Below are 23,313 nucleotides of genomic sequence, written 5' to 3' on the forward strand. Positions count from 1 at the left end.
AACAATACATTTGAAAAGTCAAAGGCCAAAACCATAGGCTTTAGCCTGCTAGTGGTTTTCAATCCTCATATGATTTTATGGAGCTCTGTTCAGTCTCGATACAAGGAAAATAACTTCATGTTTCACCTATGCACACCCCTTCAAAGTACAAATAATTATGAACTGCAATTTTTACTCTAAATTTTCCAAAAGCCTGTAGGCTGACTGGCTTTTGAAGACAGTTCTGATTTTAAAACAGAAAATGGAAAGGGAGAGAAATTCATCCACATAATCTTAGCGTTCCTATAAAAGAGGCAAATTGCTTACTCCCCCACCCCCACCACCAATTTTGCCTCCTTCTCCCCACTACCCCGAGGAGTTGAATCTTTCTTGCGATAAAGAAACAGATTCTGGTACCTCACCCAAAGAGAATAAAGCAAGAGAGTGCAAGAGCAAGACAGTTAGGTCCCAAAAACAATAAATGGAAATAAAATGACAAATTAATTTTGATTACACGACGACAAAAACTGGAAGCACTTCCTGCCATCCTTTGAAAATGCCAAGGGCTTTAATGTTCACCTGAACAAGAACTTGGTTTTAGGTCATATTGAAAAATGGCACCTCCAACAATGTAGCAGTAAAAGCATCAGCTGAGAATATATGCTCAAGTCCAGGAGCAAGATTTGTACCCACAACTCTGATTCAGAGGTGCATGTGCCATCACTCCAACACTATGATTACATTACTCATGTAGTAGATTTGACAGTGTTGCCCAGGAACATCTCAGTGAAATCCAATCCCATTCATATCTAATACCCACATTTGCACACTTCTAGCATTGGTTCTGAACTGGCACAGCAAAACTGAATGCAATATCACTACCACTGCCCCAGTCAGGATCAGCTAATTCTGCAAAGGATCAAGATAGGCACCTTTCCAGTCTGTGCTGCACAAAAAATAAACTAAACAGATCAAATGTTAAAAGGGGTGCACAAGACAAAAATTCAGCATCTCAGCAATATAGCTACCCAGCTTCTAATATTCTGCAATGCACCCAAGGTATTCAACTGCATCACTTTGAACTGGATTCATCATTTGAATTTTGAGTTATGGCAAACGAGCAGGGTTGGGGGAGGAAGGGATCAAGAAGAAGGTTTCACCATTAGTGTCAATCACACAATACAACTTGATCAAGAATGAAGATCTGATTCTTTGATTAAAAATGATAGTCAGGTAGAACAGTAGAAAACTAGCAGTTACCTTTGACTTAACTAAAGTAGTCCTACTTTCAGATGTGAAAATAGGTAGTAAGAACAGAGCACACAGATCATTTCAGTGGAGTGCAAGGATCAGACAAGCTAATGACAAATCACTGTCAGCTTTGTGGACCAATGTAAAAGTATTTCTTTCCTACCAATCCTGGGTTCAATAACTCAATAACAAAAAATAGGTACAGCAACGAAAACAAAGCTCCATAGTACCGAAACATACAAATATTCAAATTAAAATGTATACATATTAAATAATCAAAGGCACAGCAGAAAAACCGGAAAAGGCAGCTAATCTGAAAAGGATCACCTTCCTGGAATCAAGCAGAATTCAGAAATGTGATACAGTTCAGATCTCAACAATTTACCCCGTACATATGCATAAAGTATGAGAAAGAAAAATGGTTTTCAATGCACATTAGATTCCCCCCCTCTCCAATTAATATTTTCACATTGCAATACATGAAGGAGTTTCATTATTTGGCATAAAATTGACAGGATCCTACAATGCTTTCCACTTACATTTTATAAACACCTCGTACCCTCCCAAATGTAGTAAATGCAAGTGTAAAAAGCGGGAACCAACATCATCAACAGGCCTCCATAAAATTACCTCTTCCACATAATCATGACCAACAGGCTGAACATCACTCTGCAATGCAGCAAGTGTTGTCATTGGCTCCACCACTGCCTCGGATTTGGTTTCTTGAACAGGTGGTGTTGCCACTTTAACTTCAGGTGTTTTGACTTCCTCGATTATACTGGTAGTTCCTGTAGTCTGCAACTTGTTACCACCTAGAAACAATTCAACACTTCAACCATCAGAAGTCGCGCAATTCATACATGAACAGTAGCTAATTGCTGTAATTTTACATGGCAAATGGGATTAAATGCATTACACTTAAAATTTAATAGTTATTACAGTACCATCACAGATCATCTTAACATTTTTTAGTCCAGATTTACCCAAGTAAACTCAGAGTAATGACATTCAGTGCAATAGGTTTTGTCAACACTGGCTTTCAGCATCCTAGGCAAAACCATTTTATATCAATTAGGGTTATTCTTTGTTCTTTCCCTCTACTCCCTTCAATCTCAAATGTAGTAACTGGATAGTCAGATAGCATTCTTCAGTTACGGCTTCTTGGTGGTTCTCAAGAAGTCAGCATGGGAGTTATACTTTCTACAGAGCAGCTTGTTGACTTAAAAGCACATGTTTTCATCCCAGGAATAGGTGGGCTGCCTTATGAGGAAAGATTGGACAGGCTAGGCTTGTATCTGCTAGAATTTAGAAGAGTAAGAGGGGACTTGATTGAAACATATAAGATCCTGAGGGGTCTTGGCAGGGTGGATATGGAGAGGGTGTTTCCTCTATGGGAGAATCTAAATCTAGGGGTCACTGTTTAAAAATAAGGGGTCGCCCATTTGAGACAGGTGAGAAGAAATTTTTTTCTGAGGGTAGTGAGTCTTTGGAACTGCCTCAAAACGCAGTGGAAGCAGAGTCTTTGAATGTTTTCAAGGTAGATAGATCCTTGATGAACAAGGGGGCGAAAGTTTATCTGGGGTAGACAAGGGGTTACAGTCAAATCAGCCATGATCTTGTTGAATGGCAAGGCAGGCTTGAAGGGGGCTGAGTGGCCTACTCCTGCTCCTAACTCATATGTGTTTGGTTGTTTTAAGTAATTTAATTATAGTACTTACCAACAAAAGTTATCTTCGGGGTTGGTGCTTTTTTTGCAGCAAGCAGCTTGTTAGCAACATTATTGACAGATACAGCAGCCACTGGATTAGGCTTTACAGCAGTAGAGACAGTAGCAGTTGCAGCAGCCATACCACTGCTGGATCCTGTGGGTGGGTTTGGAGGAGTTGGCTTGACCGAGGTTCCAGCTGTAGTTGTGGTCGTCGTCTGGCTCACCATGCTTGGCTCTGTTGAGGGAATGGGCTTGCCAAGTTTGGTATGTAACTTGACTACCTAGATGAAATCATTTTTAAAAATTGACTTTGCGTTCAACAGTGGCAATAAAATTGCTTTGAAACTTAACAGGTTTGACAAAACTCTTGTATTGTGAAAAATTCATGCTAATTATGAAACACAATACCATTTGCTAAAATCAAGCAAGAGTTGGTTTTAAAAATATGAAATATTTGAAAAACTCTAACCCAAGTATGTTACCATGAATAGCAGTAGTAATCTGTCTAAGGGAAGGTCCTTCATTTCTCCACATCTTGCAGTCTTGTGCTTTCCTCTTCGGTTGTTTCAGTTCCTCAGGAGCCCATTTTCAATCTCAAGTTGTTCATCATCGTTATCATTCTCTTTCTCCCTCCTGATCTACTCCCCTCTCATCTTCCTTAAATCACCTGCTTCAGCAAGTTCTCATTCTTAGAATATGGCCAACCCAACCTTGTTGCCTTTTCCTGGTGATAGTCACTAAGATTTTTCTCACTGTCACGAGAACTTATTCACTGCTCTTGTGTTTTCTCCAACTGACCCACTCAAAACTTCTTCAGAGCCACATTTCACAACTTTCTAGTCTTTGGATGTCCACTTCTCACAAGGTCCACATTTCAGCCCCGTATAACAAGACATTCTTAATCAAGGTCTTGATAATTCTTTTAAGATCTCTGCTCACTCCTATGCTGAGCAATTATTTATGTTTGGAAAACGCATTCTTTGCCATTGCTATTCCAGCTCTGATTTATGACAGTAACCAGCTTCTGACTAAAATACATTTCATGTCTAATAATCTTATCTCATTTGTTCCAATTCATTAGCTTCAGTGTAAAGAATTCACTAAAATGCAACCTGACTTTTGTTTCAACCTCCCCACCACCCAACTTTTATTTAAACTTTGTTCAATCCCAAACCATTTTGTTTTTATGCTTTACATCTGTCGACTTCTTAGCCCTACCAATTATTATACTTTGATCAAGGGGTATATTTGGAATCCAATAACAAAAACAACTTAAAAGGATTTTTACAGGTGTGACGTGATGGCAAAATTCAACAAACCAAAAAGTGTAATCTTAAATGCATAAAGTGCACACTATCATTGTCTAGATAAAGAAATTGATAGAAAAACAGATGCAACATTTGGATGTAGATCAAGTAGGTTGCACTGATTTTATCAGCCTGCCACCAAGTGGTGACTGACAAAGTTCTAAAAATTATACTAGCTCAGCCTAGACCAGAGCATTCCAGAGGATCCCAAGTTCAAAAGGTGTGATGATAATGCTACCAGAACTTTTTGTTACACCCCAGTCCATAGAAAAACACCGTCTGCTCATTACCCAAAGACCCTTGCTGTAAAGTGCATGCTTGGTCATTACCAAAGCAGTTTTTATGAATCAATGTCCACTCTTCATAACCCAATCAATCCAATTACCATCACATGTGCCTCGCTAGTAGTAAAACTACTATCACCCCTACTCCACCAAGGAAGCATTAACATTGTTTGACATGGAGCTATGTAAGGAGATATTAGGGCAGAGAGGCTGAGCCAAAGAAGCAAGTTTTAATGAGCGAATTGAAGGAGGAAAGAGAGATTAGAGGCAAAGAACTTTAGGGAGGAAATTCCAGAGATTAAAGCCTTCCCAGCTGAAGACACGACCACCATGGAGCAGTGATTAAATCAGGGATGCGCAAGAGGCCAGGATTGGAGGGGCACAGATATCTCCAAGGGTAATAGAAGGTAAGAGAGATAGGCAGGGGATGAGGCCATGGGGAGGTTCAAAAACAAGGATGAGAAATTTAAAATTAAGGCATTGCTAAATAGGGAGCTTATGTAGGCCAACGAGCACAGGGCTGAAAGTAAAGTAAATGGGACTTCATGCTAGTTAGACATGGGCAGCAGAGTTTTAGATGGCCTCAAGTTTACAGAAGTTGGAAGGCTAGCCAGAAGTGCATTGGATAGGCAAATCTACAGGTAACAAAGGCAGGGATGAGAGTCTCAGCAGATGAATTGAAGCATGGTGGAATCAGCAAAGGTAGAGAGGTAGAAATAGCCAATCTTGGTGATGGCAGATACGTGGTCAAAGCTCATTTTGGGGTCAAGTACAACAACAAGGTTGTGGACAGTCTACTTCAGCCTCATGGCAGGCAGGGAGAGGGATGGAGAGGGATGGCTATGGAACAGAGTTTGTGGTAGGCACAGAAGGCAATGGCTTTGTTCTTCCCAACACTTAGCTGGAGGCAATTTCTGCTCATCTAGAACTCATTGTCAGACAAACAGACAATTCAGAGACACTGGAAAGGTAAAGAAAGATGGTGGTGATGGAGAATTGGGCATCATCAGCGAGCATGTGGAAAGGGACGCAAAGTATTTTGTCAATACAACTCAGTAGTTGAGCCCGAAGTAGTTTTCCAGATTTGGAGAAAAATTGAAACTATGCCTTCTTGCCTAATGATCAGGATCACTGCTTTGCAATGACTGACGGCCAAATGAAGGACTGATGATATTTGTGGGTTTTTGTCTTTTATCATCTTCCAAGCATTGTCAAATTGAGGACTTCTGGAATTTATGACTATGTTTGGAAGATGATATTTGTGGGTTCTTCTCTTTTATCACCCATCCTCCATTTGGCAGTCGATCATTGCAAAGCAATGATCCTGATCATTAGACAGGCAGAAGGCATGGTTGCAATTTTTCTCCAAATCTGGACAGCTACCTCAAGCTCAATCAGCCAGTTATATTGACAAAACACTAACATTTTGCTTACCAGATCTGAAACTATCAAAAGTGGTTTTAAAACTGCTAACAACGCATTTACCTTCTGATGCTTTGCTCCACGAATATGAGCTGCATAAGCATCGGCTCCAGTGCAAGAAACATCACAGAGCTCACAACGCAACTGATTTTGAATGCCACGAGCTGTTCCAGTATTGCTGCTTTGATTAGTAGTTTTCAGAGCAGCTTCCTTCTTCTTGTGTTTCTGTCCTTCCAAATGTTCCCTATAAGTCTGGTGAAGGAAAAACAGATTTTTTTTCCCCTTGGAAATTCAACCATGGGTAACCTCTTCCATTTTGTACTGGTTAACGTAAAGCTGGGTTTTTCGCCAAACTCAGCATCAAGAATGCTGTCTGCACTCGGAAAAGGGCCATAGAAATTTACAGCACATATAGCAACTGTTTGGCTGACTGAGGCTGATCAAAACTCATGGAAATACCCTACAAACTTTTCCCGTAGAGGAAGATGCAGAGCCATCTCAAATATTTATTCAATTTTGTCTTAAAATACACACAATAGTTCCTGCCTCAATCACTCCCCGTCACAAAGTATGGAATGTGTAATGAAATTTCTACAAGCCCTTCATTTTGACAATTTTCAATTGAAAATTCCTCATCAGTTACTCCCCCAACTACTGGAAATTGCCTTCCCTTCTCACCCAAACAAGGTCCTGTTCAATCTTCAAAAGTCTATCTCCCCTTCATCTTCTTGGCTCTACTAGAAATGATTCCATTATCTCAAGTCTCTTCCCTGATTACAGTTTCTCATCCTTGGTATCATTCTGGTGAACCTATGCTATGATCTCTCCATAGCTATACTGTCATTTCTGTAATCAGGCAGTCAAACACATGCACAGAAAAAAGATAATGAAGGATCAGAAAGACAAGGACACTGGACTGGAAAAAGGCAATGCTCATAAGATGACAAGCAATTTGGCCCAAATTAAGTGGGCAGTTGGTTAATAGGGTGAAAGATCATTAATGGTGACAGAGTTATATACATGATATGACAAAATATATACATATATTATATGCCCTCAAGGTGAAAAGGCTGCAATGAATAGTGCTCTGTAGAAAAAGAAAACACACTTTAAAGAAACATACTTTACTTTTCTGCTAGTTCCCCAATTTGGCAAATCATCCTTCAGTCAGCAAAGCAATTCTAACCTAAGTAGGTCTGCATTTTTCCCCATTTATTTTGGGGCCCTGTGCCTGACTGGAGAATTCTTTGTCTCTAGATCTTCAGATCCTGGTTATTGAGGTCAGACCAAATGTGCTTGAGGTTGTTCAGGGCAACTCTTCACTCTCTCGCAATCTTATTCTTTACAGACTCTTGAACCTGCCTTAGCACTAATAAGATCACAGCTGATATGCAACTTGACTCCATATACCCATCATGTGTTTCATAATCCCTTGATACCAGTAGCCAACCAACATCCACTGATCTCACTTTTGAAAGCTTCAATTGACCCAACATCTCCCCAGACCTTTATCTGGAAGCAGAAAAGAAGCTTCAGACTTCTGCCATCCTTTGTGTAAAAGTTTTGATTTCACTGCTAAAAGGTCTAGCTGTAACTTCAAGAATATGCCCACTTGCTCTTGATTCACCCGAGAGTAATACCTACTCAGTGTATCTGTTCTTTCAAATCCCTTTATCTTAAGCATCTCAAAATTAGATTGCTACTCTACATTCAAAACTTAAAAGGGAATACAAAGTTCAGCTTCATAATTTAACCCATTAAGCCCCAGTATCATTCTGGAAAATCTGTGCTGTAATCCCTCCTGAGTCAATAGATCTTTCCTGAGACAGTACCTAAAACTAATGAGTTTTACGCAAGGCTCCAGAGAACTGAAGCTTAACTTCCTCATTTTTATATTGCGCATCAGCTGTTAGTGATTTGCATACATGGATAACACAACACATGACTCCCCCACAGTACCATGTGGCGTTATTCACAAAGTGTTGTAATTTGTCTTTCTCCTCAAATCCAAAGTCTATGGCCTCATGCTTCCCCACACTTCTCTTCCACATTATTGGCCTACTCAGTTTGTTTACGTGCCTTTGGAACTACCTGTTCCTCATCTACACAACTTACCGTGCTGCTGACCTTTGTATTACCTGCAAACTTGGATACAACATTTCTCTATCCTTTGTCCAAGACTTCGATATATGTGGTGAAAAGCTGAGGAAACCAACAGTACAGATCCCTGGGAAAAATTACCTGTGACATATCACCAGAGATTGTTTACTTTATCCCTACTGCCCGTCTCCTAGCTCCCAATCAATTTAGCAATCCTCATCACAAGTTTACCTCAATGTCATATGCTTTCATTTTTGCAAAGTTGTGTGGAACCTTACCAAAGGCCTTCTGCAAAAACCTTATTTACAATATCCACAGGCCCCCCTCATGCACTACATTAGTGACCCCCTTGAAAAGTTAACTAAAATCAGACATACATGACTCTCAAATCCATGCTGACCCCATGATCAGCTCAGATGGCCAAGTGCTCAGTGACTGCAGCCTGGGTGATAGATTTCAGTAACTTCCCCATAATTGATTTTAAATTGGTAGACCTTTAGTTACCTGGATTTTTCTTTTACATAAAAAGTAGCAGTCAATCCAAAAGAGAGAATTCTTGAATATGCAGAACTGGTCTATTTTAAGTCACTCTTTTCTCCATTACCTTTATTTTTTTTCTTACATTAAATCCATAAGCTTCCTCCCCTTAACTAATTTTAGGTTCCCTCGTACTGCTGGTATTTTGTTGTCGTCTTTTCTGAAGAATGGGACTAATATTAATTTAACAAGTCTGTTATTTCCATTCTGCCCATTATAGTCTCATCTATACTTGTCTTTAAAGGGTTCATATTGTCCTTCACCACACTGCTTCTCTTTTCCTGTTTGATATTCCATACAAGATTTTGTCATCTCTTTGCACATTTTATTAGTTTCTTCATTTTTTTTTTGCTTTTTATAGTTCCCCCTTTTCTTGCATTTATATAGACTTTTCTTTTAGCTTAACATTGTTTCTTATTTCATTTGTTGACCATGGTTGTTTAACTATACAAGTGGAACTTTGTGTTTGAGGGTATGTACTAGTTTTGTATTACACCATAAACATCTTCAAATACCTTCCCACTGTTTGTCTGCAGGCTAACCTATTAACAGCTCAAAAGTGGGTCATTTCATTTCACATCCTGCATAGTATGCCTTACTTAAAATTTAACACATTGGTTTGTGACTCTCCTTTCTCTGTCAAACCTAAAATTTAATTCAAATCACATTATAGTCACAAGATGTTCCCTTACCATAAGATTGTTAACTAATTCTACAATTTTACTCATCATTAAATCTAGCATGGGCTGTTCCGTTGTCAGTTTTAAGACGTTGTTATAGAATACTTTCAACACATTTGAGATTCATATGCTTTTACTGCTTCACACAATGTGAAAATGTAATCTCTCATTATATTCACTGCTTCTGCTGCATGCTTCTCTGATCTCAATTTATACATCACATCACTACTATCTAGATGTTTGTTGACAACTTACTAATAAGAGTTTGCATCCTTACTAAAATCCCTTTCTACTTCCACAATTGTGTCTATCAATTCTGTTCTACCCAATCTTTCCAATGTCTCTCATTTCTAAGGATCCTATAATCTGAAATATTTAGCTGCCAATCACATTCAGCCTGTAGCCAAATATCTCTAATGATGGCATTTAAGCTGAATTTTGTGCTCATAACACTCAGTCTGATTTCTAAACATTTTGGGCATCACAAGTAATGAAACACAATAATGTTTGAAGGAGTGAGCATGTGTATTAATTAATTCATGCTGGAAACGCAACTTCCAAATCAATTAATCCAGTTATGTCCAAATTGGTAAGTAAATTGCAAGCTAATAAAAAAAATTATGTCCGCAGTGCAATACATTCTTACCTGTGGCCCAGCACAACTGATCTTGCAAACATCACAGTAATGGATCTGAGGTTGTTTAGGTGGCTGCTTTGGTTTCTGTTTATTCTGGAATGGCACTTTCTTGGTGAAAGTAGTTCCAGCCCAAGCTGCTGCTTGTTTTTGTTGTTGCTGCTGCTGCTGCTGTTGTTGGTAATAAGATGAAGCAGCAGAATACACTGCAGCTTCATATCCAGCATACGTAGCTCCTAGAAAATAAGGAAAAAGGAAAAACACTATTGTTCAATCTTTTTTAAAACAAAATCACCTTAACCGAATTGCTATTCCCTCCTAGGTGCATTTTCATTTTGGGAGAATTACGACAAACATATGAAAGATGGACAGGGAAAGACCAGGTGACCTGTCAAGCCTACTCGAAATAAATTCTTAGATCATCGTGGCTCTTAATGATTTTCAATACCCAGCAGCAGTCATACGAGATCCTCAGAGTGAAAATAGAAACCCACAGGCAAGGGGGAAAACAAATCTGGACAATTTCTTTTGGGCCCAGGACAAGAGGTATAGGAAATCATGCAACTAATTCATGTTCAACCAGACAGAAAAATTACAGAATCCAATTATTGGAACGATTCCAAGGGTTTTGCTCCCACTACCCAGAAGATATTTCCATATGTTGATCAATGCTTGCAAAACTTCCTGACAACAGTCTTAAATGACATTAATTTGAACCTTGTCCTATGGTCACAGTTTAGCTTGAGGTGGTGTCCAAGATCTGTTTTTCCTTTATTGTTTAAAGAAAAACTTGCACTCATATTACACTCAAACTCCCCAAAGCACTTTACGAACGTCAAAAAAAATTACTCATGTAGACAAAATTTCTCTCTCTTCAGGTACTATGCCCTAAGAGGGCATTGGTGACCATGGACGCCCAGTTAATCTTGCTTTAGAAGGGTGGACCTTCATCGTTGGTGGTACATTCATCCAGTTTGCAAAGCTCTTTTAAAAAGACCTTGTCCACCTAGGTTTCTTTTACCACTGATCTTTCCCATCAGCATCAGACTTTGTAAATCATAATTTTCTTTTTGGATGCAGCTAGGCATTTTGTTTTCTTACATTCACGACTCTATCCAAAATCTTTTGAAGTTTCTCTTCAGAGGCGACAATAAGAACTGTGTCATCGGTACATCTTATATTATTAAAGTTGTAACTGCCAACCAATAATCCAGGAAGATCTCCAATCTCTTCAAGAATATTTTCATTACACAAATTGAATAAATCTGACCCCTCTTTTAATTGCTCTCAAACTTTTACAGTTGTAGTTTGTTCCCAATAAAGATTTCTTTCACTCTAAGATCTTTGCCATCAAGAGAAAGATACTCTTAACATGCCTTTCAGTTCATGTATCAAATGCCTTACTATAATCAATAAAACACATCAATACTTTTTACAGAGGAATTTGGCCATGATACAAGGAGAATCTTGCTGTTGTTCAAATAGCACCAAAGTTAGACTTTACTCTGTCCCTTAGAGGACACCTCATTCTCCAGGAACCAGTCCAAAGCTATTCTCAGCTCCCAAAGGCTTGCTTCCTTTTCCCACCAAATAACTTCTAACCCCAAAGTGACTTGCACATTCAGAGCTGCCCTGGAGATTCCTTCCTCTAACTAAAGCGTGTCGTATCTTGCAGGCTTGTTTAGATCCTAAAGAACTTGGGCCCTTTCAATCTGAGCCTGAGCTCTCGCCCACATTCTGCGTGCTGTCCAGCAGAGACTGGCTGTCTCTATCTTTGCTGTTGCTCTGATATTTGTAGCCTGGCCCGTTTCTATCAGGTTCAGTGATATCTTGTTAAATAGGGAAGCCTAGCTTAGAATATAGGTTGCCTACTGAAAAAGTGTTTATTCAATGTTGCTTTTAGTTGGTTTGTTACAGTAAGAGTCTTAAACCGTGAACTTTTGCCATGTGATCCTTCCAGTCAGTCACTGGAAATTCAAATATCTTTCTAAAAATTATCGATCTCTACGGGGATTGTAATATGTTGGCCTTGCCAGCAATGCCCACATCCCTGGAAAGAATAAATTTTTAAAAATTAACTTGCTTAAATTTGAAAAGTTGATAAAAATGATTTTTTTTGGTTTATTAAATAAAGTGCATTCGTTACATAAAATTTTAATTAAATAAAAACATTAGGTAGAGGTGACAGTGCAGGAGGTGTGCCGCATCTGCATCATGTGGAGAGCAGCATGATCCCAGACAAATATGTATGCAGTTAATGCCTGTATTTCTAACAATTTCGATCCAGAGTTGTTGAGTTGGAATATGAGATGCAGACAATATGATGCATTAGTTGGATGAGCAAGAGTCACCTTCAATCTGACAGGAGGCAGTCATAGCCCTTGGATGAGGTAATGGTTTAGATTTTGTTCCTGCTCAGGAACACAAGGATGTGACAGGGACTCAGGCAGGGTGCAGTGATGCAGCAGTGAAGGAGTCTCAGGCTTTTACTATTGTCCAAGAGACACCTGCTAATGGGGTGTTTCAGAATACCAGTTCTGCCTTAGTTGGCAGCTCCCTTGTCCATGAGTCAAAAAACTAAAGCATAGGAGCAAATGGGTCAGGAGCAAATAGGTCTTTTTCAGGATGGCAGGGTGTAACCCATGGAGTGCCACAAGGATCAGTGCTTGGTTCTCAGCTATGACTTGGATAAGGGGACCGAGTGTAATATATCCTAGTTTGCTGACAATATACAACTAGGTAGGAAAGAATACTGCCAGCAAGATTCAAAGAGACTACAAAGGGATATAGGCTGATTAAGTGATTGGGGAAGGTGGCATGTGGAGAAGAGTGAAATTATCCACTGGTACAAAGAACGGAAAACGAGAATAGTTTTAAAAATTGAGACAAGTTCAAGAGGGGTTCCATTTCGTTGGGCACTGGCATCAGTATTGGAACAGGAAGGATCTGTACCGTTGGGACAGTCTCCACCTGAACCTATCTGGGACCAATGTTCTAGCGAAAAGGGTAAATAGGGTGGTCAACAGGACTTTAAACTAGAAAGTTTGTGGGGGGGGGGGGGGGAGAGAGAAAGGTAAGGGTTAAAACTCCAAGAAGTATGACTAATGGGAAATAAAGCAGCAGGTTAGCATGTGGGGGGGTGGATTCAACTTCATGGAAAATTATAAAAAAAACTGAAAAGAAAGGAGAGCCCAGGAGAGGCTATTAAAGTCTCCAGAACACAAAATAGGACAGAGTGTTTGCAAAGGGCTAGGAATCTAACTTCAAGCACATCAGATAAAGGGATGACAATGAGAAGGAGGACAGGAAACACAGGACTGAAGGTGTTGTTCTGAATGCACGCAGTATGCGAAATAAGGTAAATGAGCTTGTGGCGCAGATTGAAATTGGCAGGTATGATGTGGTGGGCATCACGGAGACATGGCTGCAAGGGGATCAGGACTGGGAGCTAAATATCCAAGGATATACATCCTATCAAAAAGATAGGCAGGCTGGCAGAGGGGGTGGGGTTGCTTTGTTAGTAACAAATGAAATTAAATCGATAGCAAGAAATGACGTAGGGTCAGATGATGTAGAATCTGTGTGGGTAGAGTTCAGGAACCACAAAAGTAAAAAAACCATAATGGGAGTTATGTACAGGCCTCTGAACAGTAGTCAGGATGTGGGGCACAAGATACACCAGGAGACAGAAAAGGCGTGTAAGAAAGGCAAGGTTACAGTGATCATGGGGGATTTCAATATGCAGGTAGACTGGGAAAATCAGGTTGATAGAGGATCCCAAGAAAAGGAATTTGTGGAATGTCTACGAGATGGCTTTTTGGAGCAGCTTGTGGTGGAGCCCGCTAGGGAACAGGCAATTCTAGATTTAGTGATGTGTAATGAGGTAGATTTGATAAGGGAGCTGAAGGTGAAGGAACCCTTAGGAGGAAGTGACCATAATATAATAGAATTTACCCTGCAATTTGAGAGGAAAAAGCTGGAATCAGTTGTAACGATATGACAGTTGAATAAAGGCAACTACAGAGGCATGAGGGAGGAGCTGGCCAGAATTGACTGGGAGATGAGCCTAGCAGGAAAGACAGTGGAACAGCAATGGCAGGAGTTTCTGGGAGTATTTTGGGAGACACAGCAAAAATTCATCCCTAGGAAGAAGAAGCATACTAAAGGGAGGATGAGGCAACCATGGCTGACAAGGGAAGTCAGGGATAGCATAAAAGCTAAAGAGAAAGCATACAATGTGGCGAAGAGCAGAGGGAAGCCAGGGGATTGAGATTCTTACAAAGGCCAACAGAGGACAACTAAAAAAGAAATAAGGAGGAGAAGATTAAATATGAGGGTGAACTAGCCAGTAATATAAAAGAAGATTGCAAGAGTTTTTTTTAGATATTTCAAGGGTAAGAGAGAGGCAAAAGTGGACATTGGGCCGCTGGAAAATGACACTGGAGAAGTAATAATGGGGAACAAAGAAATGGCGGAGGAACTGAATAGCTACTTTGCGTCAGTCTTCACGGTGGAAGACACGAGTAATATCCCCAAAATTCAAGAGAATCGGGGGCAGAGGTGAGTATGGTGGCCATTACCAAGGAGAAGGTGCTAGGAAAACTGAAAGGTCTGAAGGTGGATAAATCACCTGGACCAGATGGATTACACCCCAGAGTTCTGAAGGAGATAGCTGAAGAGAGATTGGAGGCGTTAGGGGTGATCTTTCAGGAATCACTGGAGTCAGGGAGGGTCCCAGAGGACTGGAAAATCGTTAATGTAAACCCCCTGTTTAATAAGGGAGTGAGGCAAAAGACGAGAAATTACAGGCCGATTAGCCTGACCTCAGTTGTTGGTAAGATTTTAGAGTCCATTATTAAGGATGAGATTTCAGAATACTTGGAAGTGCATGGTAAAATAGGGCAAAGACAGCATGGTTTCATCAAGGGGAGGTCATGCCTGACAAATCTGTTAGAATTCTTTAAGGAGGGAATGAGTAGGTTAGACAAAGGAGAGCCAATGGATGTTATCTATTTGGACTTCCAGAAGGCCTTTGACAAGGTGCCACACAGGAGGCTTACTAGACAAGAGCCCATGGTGTTAGAGGCAAGGTACTAGCATGGATAGAAAATTGGCTGTCTGGCAGGAGGCAGAGAGTGGGGATAAGGGGGTCCTTCTCAGGATGGCGGCCGGTGACTAGTGGAGTTCCGTAAGGGTCAGTGTTGGGACCACAACTTTTCGCTTTATACATTAATGATCTAGATGAAGTAATTGAGGGTATCCTGGCTAAGTTTGCTGATGATACAAAGATAGGTAGTATTGAGGAGGCAGGGAGGCTGCAGAAGGAATTAGACAGGTTAGGAGAATGGACAAAGAAGTGGCAGATGGAATACAACGTGGGGAAGTGTGAGGTCATGCACTTTGGTAGGAAGAATAGAGGCATAGACTATTTTCTAAATGGGGAGAGAATTCAGAAATCTGGAGTGCAAAGGGACTTGGGAGTCCTAGTCCAGGATTCTCTTAAGGTTAACTTGCAGGTTGAGTAGGTAGTTAGGAAGGCAAATGCAATGTTGGCATTTATTTCAAGAGGGCTAGAATATAAAAGCAGTGATGTGCTGCTGAGGCTTTAATAAGGCTCTGGTCAGACCACATTTAGAATATTGTGAGCAATTTTGGGCCCTGTATCTCAGGAAGGGTATGCTGGCCCTGGGGAGGGTCCAGAGGTTCACGAGAATGATCCCGGGAATGAAAGGCTTAACATATGAGGAACGTTTGAGGACTCTGGGTCTATACTCGATGGAGTTTAGAAGGATGGATGGGGGGGGAAGAATCTGATTGAAACTTACAGAATACTGAAAGGCCTGGATAGAGTGGACGTGAGGAAGATGTTTCCATTAGTAGGAGAGACTAGGACCTGAGGGCACAGCCTCAGAGTAAAGGGAAAACCTTTTAGAACAGAGATGAGGAGAAACTTCTTTAGCCAGAGAGTGGTGAATCTATGGAATTCATTGCCACAGAAGTCTGTGGAGGCCAGGTCATTGAGTGCATTTAAGACCGCGATAGAGGGGTTCTTGATTGGTAAGGGGATCAAAGATTGCGAGGGAGAAGGCAGGAGAATGGGGTTGAGAAACTTATCAGCCATGATTGAATGGCGGAGCAGACTCGATGGGCCGAAGGCCTAATTCCTACTCCTATGTCTTATGGTCTTATGCTGGTATTGAGAGAGATTTGGGTGTACTTGTATATGAATCAAAGTTAAACATGCAGGTACAGCAAGCAATTAGGGAAGCAACTTTTATGTTAACCTTTATTGTAAGGGGGTTGAAGTGCAAGACTAAGGAAGTTTTGCTTCAATTATATAGGGCTTAGGCAATACCAAACCTGGAGTACCACCTAGAGGTTTGGTTTCCTTACCCAAGGAAGTCAATGAGAATCTGAAGGAAAACTCCTCGCTGGCTGATGTCCTACTGAGCACAAAGGAAGTTGGCTTGGTTGTTGGAGGCCAATTATCTCAGTCACATGATATCACTGAAGCAATTCCACAGGTAGTGTTCTAGGCCTAATTCTCTCCAGCTGCTTCATCAATGACCTTCTCTCCATCATGAGGTCAGAAGTGGGGATGCTCGCTGATGATTATACAATGTTTAACGCCATTTGCAACTCCTCAGATACTGAAGCAGTTTGTGCCCAGATGCAGAAGACCTGGACAACTACAAGGCTTGGGATGATAAGTGGCAACCAACATGTGTGCCACAGAATTTCCATGAATTACAATTTCCAACAAGAAAAAAAAGAGTCTAACCATCGCCTCTTGACTTTTTAAAACAAAAGTTCATTCATGGGATATGGGCATCGCTGGCTAGGTCAGCATTTATTGCCCATCCTTAATTGCCCTTGAGAAGATGGTGGCGAACTGCCTTCTTGAACCGCTGCAGTCCATGTGGTATAGGTACACCCACAGTGCTGTTAAGGAGGGAGTTCCAGGATTTTGACCCAGTGACAGTGAAGGCGTTGCAATATATTTCCAAGTCAGGATAGTGAGTGGCTTGGAGGGGGACTTCCAGGTGGTGGAGTTTCCATGTGTCCGCTGCCTTTGTTCTTCTAGATGCTAGCGGTCATGATGCCAGGAGTATTTCAGGTAAAACAGATGAGTTAAGGGTGAGCATTGACACGTGGAATTGTGATATAGTGGTAATCAGAGACGTGTTCGACAGCAGGATTGGCAACTCAACATTCTGGGATATAGAATCTTCAGGCGAGACAGGGGGAGGGGGTAAAAGAGGACGAGGCATTGCATTATTAGTTAAGGAGTCAGTTACTGCAGTAAGGAGAGATGATATCTTGGAGAGGACATCGAATGAAGATTTGTGGGTAGAGTTTAGGAATAAAAAAGGGGCAGCCACATTGTTAGGTGTTTATTATAGAGCCCCAGATAGTCAGCAGGAAATTGAGGAGTGAATGTGTGCACAATTTGCAGAGGTGTGTAAAAACAATAACAATAGGGTAATTATATTAGGTGATTTCAACTTTCCCAACATTAATTGGGATAGACATAGTGTTAAGGGCTTGGAGTAGATTTCTTGAAATGTGTACAGGAGAACTTTTAGGTCAATATATAGAGGGTCCAACAAGGGACGGTGCAGTGCTGGACCTAATTCTGGGGATTGAAGCCAGACAAGTGACCGAGGTGGTGGTGGGGGAGCATTTTAGTGATAGCGACCACGACATGGTACAGTTCAAGCTTGTTACAGACAACGAAATAGACAAGTTGCAAAAAAAATGTTTTGGATTGGGGGAGAGCAGATTTTAATAAAATTGGGCAAGATCTGACCAAGGTAGACTGGGAACAGCTATTTGTGGGGAAATCTACAGAAAAGCTGTGGAGGAGGGGGGGGCGTTCAAAAAGTAAATGGGAAGGGTGCAGGCTCAACATGTTCCCTCAAGGGTGATAGGAAGGAGTAACAAACCCAGAGAGCCATGGATGACCAGAGATATTCAGGATACAATGAGAAGGAAAAGAGAGGCTTTTAGCAGGTACAAGGGGAGCAAATCAGCAGGGGCATTAGTGGAGTACAGAAAGTGCAGGTGGAGCTTAAGAAAGCAATTAGGAGAGCAAAGAGGGGATATGAGAAAGCTCTGGCTGATAAAAGTAGGAAAAATCCCAAGATATTCTATAAGTATATCAATGGAAGAGGGTAACCAGGGAAAGAGTAGGGCCCATGCAACCACAGAAGGTGCAACACCTGCCCCTTTACTTCCCCTCCCCTCACTGTCCAAGGGCCCAAACACTCCATTCAAGTGAAGAAGCATTTCACTTGCACTTCCCTCAATTTCATCTACTGCATTCGCTGCTCCCAATGTGGTTTCCTCTACACTGGAGAGACCAAATGCAGACTGGGAGACCACTTTGCGGAACACCTTTGGTCTGTCCGCAAGCATAACCCAGACCTCCCTGTTGCTTGCCATTTCAACACACCGCCTTGCTCTCATGCCCACATGTCCATCCTTGGCCTACTGCAATGTTCCAGTGAAGCTCAATGCAAACTGGAGGAACAGCACCTCATCTTCCAACTAGGCACTTTACAGCCTTCCGGACTGAATATTGAGTTCAACAACTTGAGATCATGAACTCTCTCCTCCATCCCCACCCCCCTTCCGATCCCCCTTTTTCCAATAACTTATATATATTTTTCTTTTCCCACCTATTTCTATTATTTTTAAATGTATTTCCATCCATTGTTTTATCTCTACCTTTTAGACTATTTCAATCCCTCCCCCCCCCACCACACTAGGGCTATCTGTACCTTGCTCGTCCTGCTTTCTACCCTTAATGTCACCATTAGCACATTTCTTAGCTATTATCACCACCGTCAACACATCTTTGTCCTTTTGTCTATGACATCTTTTGGCAATCTCCACCTATCACTGGCCTCTATCCAGCTATACCTGCCACTGCCACCGCCACCGCCCCCCCCCCCCCCCCACCCACCCACCCTTAAACCAGCTTATATTTCACCTCTTTTCTATTTTTCCTTAGTTCTATTGAAGATTCATACGGACTCAAAACATTAACAGTATTCCTCTCCGCAGATGCTTTCAGACCTGCTGAGTTTTTCCAGGTATTTTTGTTTTTGTTTTGGATTTCCAGCATCCGCAGTTTTTGCTTTTATAAAAGAGTAGGGCTCATTAGGGACCAGGGGGGCAAGCTATGGGTGAAGCCAGAGGACATCGGTAGAGTGCTGAACGAATACTTCACATCTGTCTTCACCCAAGAGAATGGAGGATAAAGGTATGGAACTCGGGGAGAGAGACTGCAAGGTTCTTGGGCAAATTGATATAGGAAGTGTTGGCAGGCTTAAAAGTGGACAAATCCCCAGGTCCAGATGGTTTGTGTCCCAGACTGCTGAGGGAGGCAAGGGGGGAGATCGCAGGGGCTCTGAACCAAATTTTGAATTCCTCTCTGGCCACGGGGGAGGTGCCAGAGGATTGGAGAACAGCTTAAGCCAGGGAACTACAGGCCAGTGAGTCTCGCGTCAGTGGTAGGGAAACTAATGGAGAAAATTCTGAAGGGGAGTATCTATCTCCACTTGGAGGGGCAAGGTTTGATCAGGGATAGTCAGCATGGCTTTGTCAGAGGGAGGTTATGCCTAACAAATTTGATTGAAATTTTGTGAGGTGACCAGGTGTGTGGATGAGGGTCGTGCAGTTGATGTAGTTTATATGGATTTCAGCAAAGCCTTTGACAAGGTCCCACATGGGAGACTTATAAAGAAGGCAAATGCACATGGGATACAGGGTAATTTGATAAAAGGTGGATTCAGAATTGGCTTAGTTGTAGGAGACAGAGGGTGATGACAGAAGGCTGCTTTAGTGGCTGGAAGCCCATGTCCAGTGGCGCACCACAGGGATCTGTGCTCGGTCCCCTATTACTCGTCCTTTATATAAACGACATAGATGACTACGTGGGGGGTAGGATTCGTAAGTTTGCGAATTACACAAAGATTGGCCGGGTGGTTAACAGTGAGGTTGACTGTATTGGGCTACAGGAAGATATAGATGGGATGGTCAAATGGGCAGATAAGTGGCAGATGGAATTTAACCATGAAAAGAGAGAGAGAGAGGTGAACACTTTGGAAGGAGTAATTTGACAAGGGAGTATTCAATGAACAGCATGACATGAAGAAGTTCTGAGGAACAAAGGGACCTTGGTGTGTGTGTCCATAGATCTCTGAAGGTGGAGGGGCATGTTAGTGGGATGGTGAAAAAGGCATATGGGACACTTGCCTTTATCAATCAAGGCATAGACTACAAAAGTAGGGAGGTCATGTTGGAGTTGTATAGAACCTTGGTGAGGCCACAGCTGGAGTACTGTGTGCAGTTCTGGTCGCCACATTATAGGAAGGATGTGATTGCACTGGAGGGGGTGCAGAGGAGATTCACCAGGATGTTGCCTTCATTTAAGTTATGAAGAGAGGTTGGATAGACTTGGGTTGCTTTCATCGGAGCAGGGGAGACTGAGGGGCAACCTGATTGAGGTGTACAAGACTATGAGGGTCATGGACAGGGTGGGTAGGGAGCAGCTGTTGCCCTTAGTTGAAGGGTCAGTCACAAGGGGACACAAGTTCAAGGTGAGGGGCAGGAGGTTTGAGGGGTGGGGGGGGGGGGGGGGGGGGGGGGGACTTTTTTTTACCCAGAGGGTGGTGATGGTCTGGAATGTGCTGCCTGGGAGGGTGGTGGAGGCGGGTTGCCTCACATCCTTTAAAAAGTAGCTGGATAAGCACTTGGCACGTCATAACATTCAAGGCTATGGGCCAAGTGCTGGTAAATGGGATTAGGTAGGTAGGTCAGGTGTTTCTCATGTGTCGGTGCCGATTCGATGGGCCGAAAGGCCTCTTCTGCACTGAGAGATTCTGTGAAAGGTGCTGCCTAAGGAGCACTGGCAAATTCCTGCAGTGCATCTTGTAGATAGTGTACACTGCTGCCACTGTGTCAATGGTGGAGGGAGTGAATGTTTGCGGATGGGGTGTCAATCAAGCAGGCTGCTTTGTCCTGGATGGTTTCAAGCTTCTGGAGTGTTGTGGGAGCTGCACTCATTCAGAAAAGTGGAGAGTATTCCATCACATTCCTGACTAGTGCCTTGTAGATGATGGAGACACTTTGGAGAGTCAGGAGGTGAGTTACTCGCTGTAGGATTCCTAGCCTCTGATCTGCTCTTGTAGCCATAGTATTTATATGGCTAGTCCAGTTCAGTTTCTGGTTAATGGTAACCCCCATGATGTGGATAGTGGGGGATTCAGCAATGGGAATGCCACTGAACACTAAGGGGCAATGGTCAGACTCTTATCTTGCTGGAGATGGTCATTATCTGGCACTTGTGTGACGCAAATGTTACTTTCCACTTGTCAGCCCAAGCCTGGATATTATCCAGGTCTTGCTGCATTTGAACATGGACTGCTTTATTGTCTGAGGAGTCGTTAATGGTGCAAAACATTGTGTAATCACCAGTGAACATCCCCACTTCTGACCTTACGATGGAAGGAAGATCATTGATAAAGCAGTTGAAGCAAGGACACTACTGAGGAACACCTCAGTGATGTGCTGGAACTGAGATGATTGACCTCCAACAACCACAGCCATCTTCCTTTGTGCTAGATATGACTCCAACCAGCACTTTCACCCAGATTCCCACTGACTCCAGTTTTGCTTGGGCTTCTCAGTGCCATACTCTACCAAATGCTGCCTTGATGTCAAGGGCAGTCACTCTCACCTCACCTCTGGATTTCAGCTCTTTTGTCCATGTTTGAACCAAGGCTGTAATGAGGTCAGAGCTGAGAGACCCTGGCAAAACCTATATTGAGAGTCAGTGAACAGGTTATTGCTAAGGTGCATCCAACATGCATTACAATCACCCAACCTCCCATCATCATTCTGGGGGCACCACTGACTGGAAGCTTACCAGGGCCAGCGATATGAATACTATATTTACAAAGCAGTTCAGAGGCTGGGTGACTGACTCACCCCATCTCTCCAAAGCTTATCCACAAATACTGCATACAAGGCAAGTCCAGAGTGTGATGGAATTCTCTTCACTTGCCTGGATAAATGCAGCACCCACAACAGTCAAGAGGCTCAACACCATCCAGGACAAAGCAGCCCACCTGGTTAGCATCCTTTTCAGCACCTTTACAATTCACTCCCTCCACAATTGGTGCACAGTGGCAGGATTGTGTACCAACTCACTAAGATTTCTTTTATATCACTGCTCAAATAAAGCGACCTCTACCATCTAGAAGGGCAAGGGCAGCAGTGCTTGGGATTATCATCTGCAAGTTCCCCTCCAAGTCACGCATCCTTTCTTGGAAATATCTTGCTGCTCCTTCACCTTCTCCCATTTTGCTTCGGGTTGCCACAATGCTGGTTGGTCCATCATCCCCTGTCAGTCACCCATGTTTCTTCCAATCCCTCTATATTTAAGCCTCTCGATACATCAACTTTCATCTGGTCTAAGGCCTTCCCCTTCTTCCTGCTAGTTCCACCTCCATCACTCGCCTCACCTCACTTCCCCTCTATTGCTCTGCAACAGATGCTGTAAGATTTCAATCTCATCTTGGCTACTTTCTTCAATACTCCCAATAATCTTCACTGACGCCTCCCCGCCCCACCTCACCTCCCCCGACATGCTGGTTCCTGATTTTGCCCTTTCTCATTACTCCACACACCCATCTCAGCATCCGCATCTCATTAGTATCCAGTTTTTATTCCTCTCTTCTTGATGTTGCCCAGGTTCCTGTACCATATAGCGAAGCCAGACTTACCATTGTCTTGTAGATTCTTCCTTTCAGTTTCAGCGATACTTTTCTATCCATAACACTCTACTGCACTTATCCCAATTACTTAAACCAGAGTTAATCCATTGCTTAATGTCCACACTTCCATCTTCTGCCACCACTGACCCCAGGTATTTGAATCTACTAAATTTCTCCAAGTCTTGACCCATAATCTTTACCCCTTCACTCTGATTCTCTTCCCTGGACACAAACTGGCAGCCCATAAATTGGGTCCTTGGTTTACCAACCTTCATATCCCTGCCTTCTAGTGCTTTTCTCCAGTTCTCCACTCTCATCTGCAACACCATTGCCCATGGCACTTCCCGTGTTACTTGCTCATGACAATCAGAAAGGGTAAGAGGCTGATCTTTGGTGCAATCCAACCTTGGCTTTGAAACTCTCACTCTCCCCCACACTGCTTCTTACTCTTGTCTGGCACTCCTTGTACATGTCCTGTAATAGCTCTATGCAATTCTCAGGGAACTCATGAATTCTAGCACATCTTCAGACTTCCTTCCTAGGCACCAGGTTCAGGTAAGCCTTCTCTAGATTGATTAATACAATTTTCATGTTGCATTGGCCACCCAATATGTCTCCAACACTTA

General features: G+C 42.3%; 1 protein-coding gene across 2 annotated transcripts in view; it reads right to left on the reverse strand.

Moving 5' to 3' along the window:
- LOC144676025 (zinc finger RNA-binding protein-like) overlaps positions 1 to 11,689 on the reverse strand; it is a 48,677-nt gene extending 36,988 nt beyond the window's left edge. For both annotated transcript variants that reach the window (XM_078536548.1, XM_078536547.1), the window contains exons 1-4: positions 9,915 to 11,689; positions 6,015 to 6,203; positions 2,949 to 3,219; positions 1,861 to 2,042 (exon numbers count right to left, since the gene is read on the reverse strand). In XM_078536548.1, coding sequence (XP_078392674.1) covers positions 1,861 to 2,042; positions 2,949 to 3,165 — 399 coding nt within the window. In that variant the 5' untranslated portion in view covers positions 3,166 to 3,219; positions 6,015 to 6,203; positions 9,915 to 11,689. The remainder of the gene's footprint in view (positions 1 to 1,860; positions 2,043 to 2,948; positions 3,220 to 6,014; positions 6,204 to 9,914) is intronic.
- Between the last annotated feature and the right edge of the window lie 11,624 nt (positions 11,690 to 23,313).

This window comes from Cetorhinus maximus, unplaced genomic scaffold (assembly GCF_964194155.1).
Source record: "Cetorhinus maximus unplaced genomic scaffold, sCetMax3.hap1.1 HAP1_SCAFFOLD_1298, whole genome shotgun sequence".
Lineage (NCBI taxonomy): Eukaryota > Metazoa > Chordata > Chondrichthyes > Lamniformes > Cetorhinidae > Cetorhinus > Cetorhinus maximus.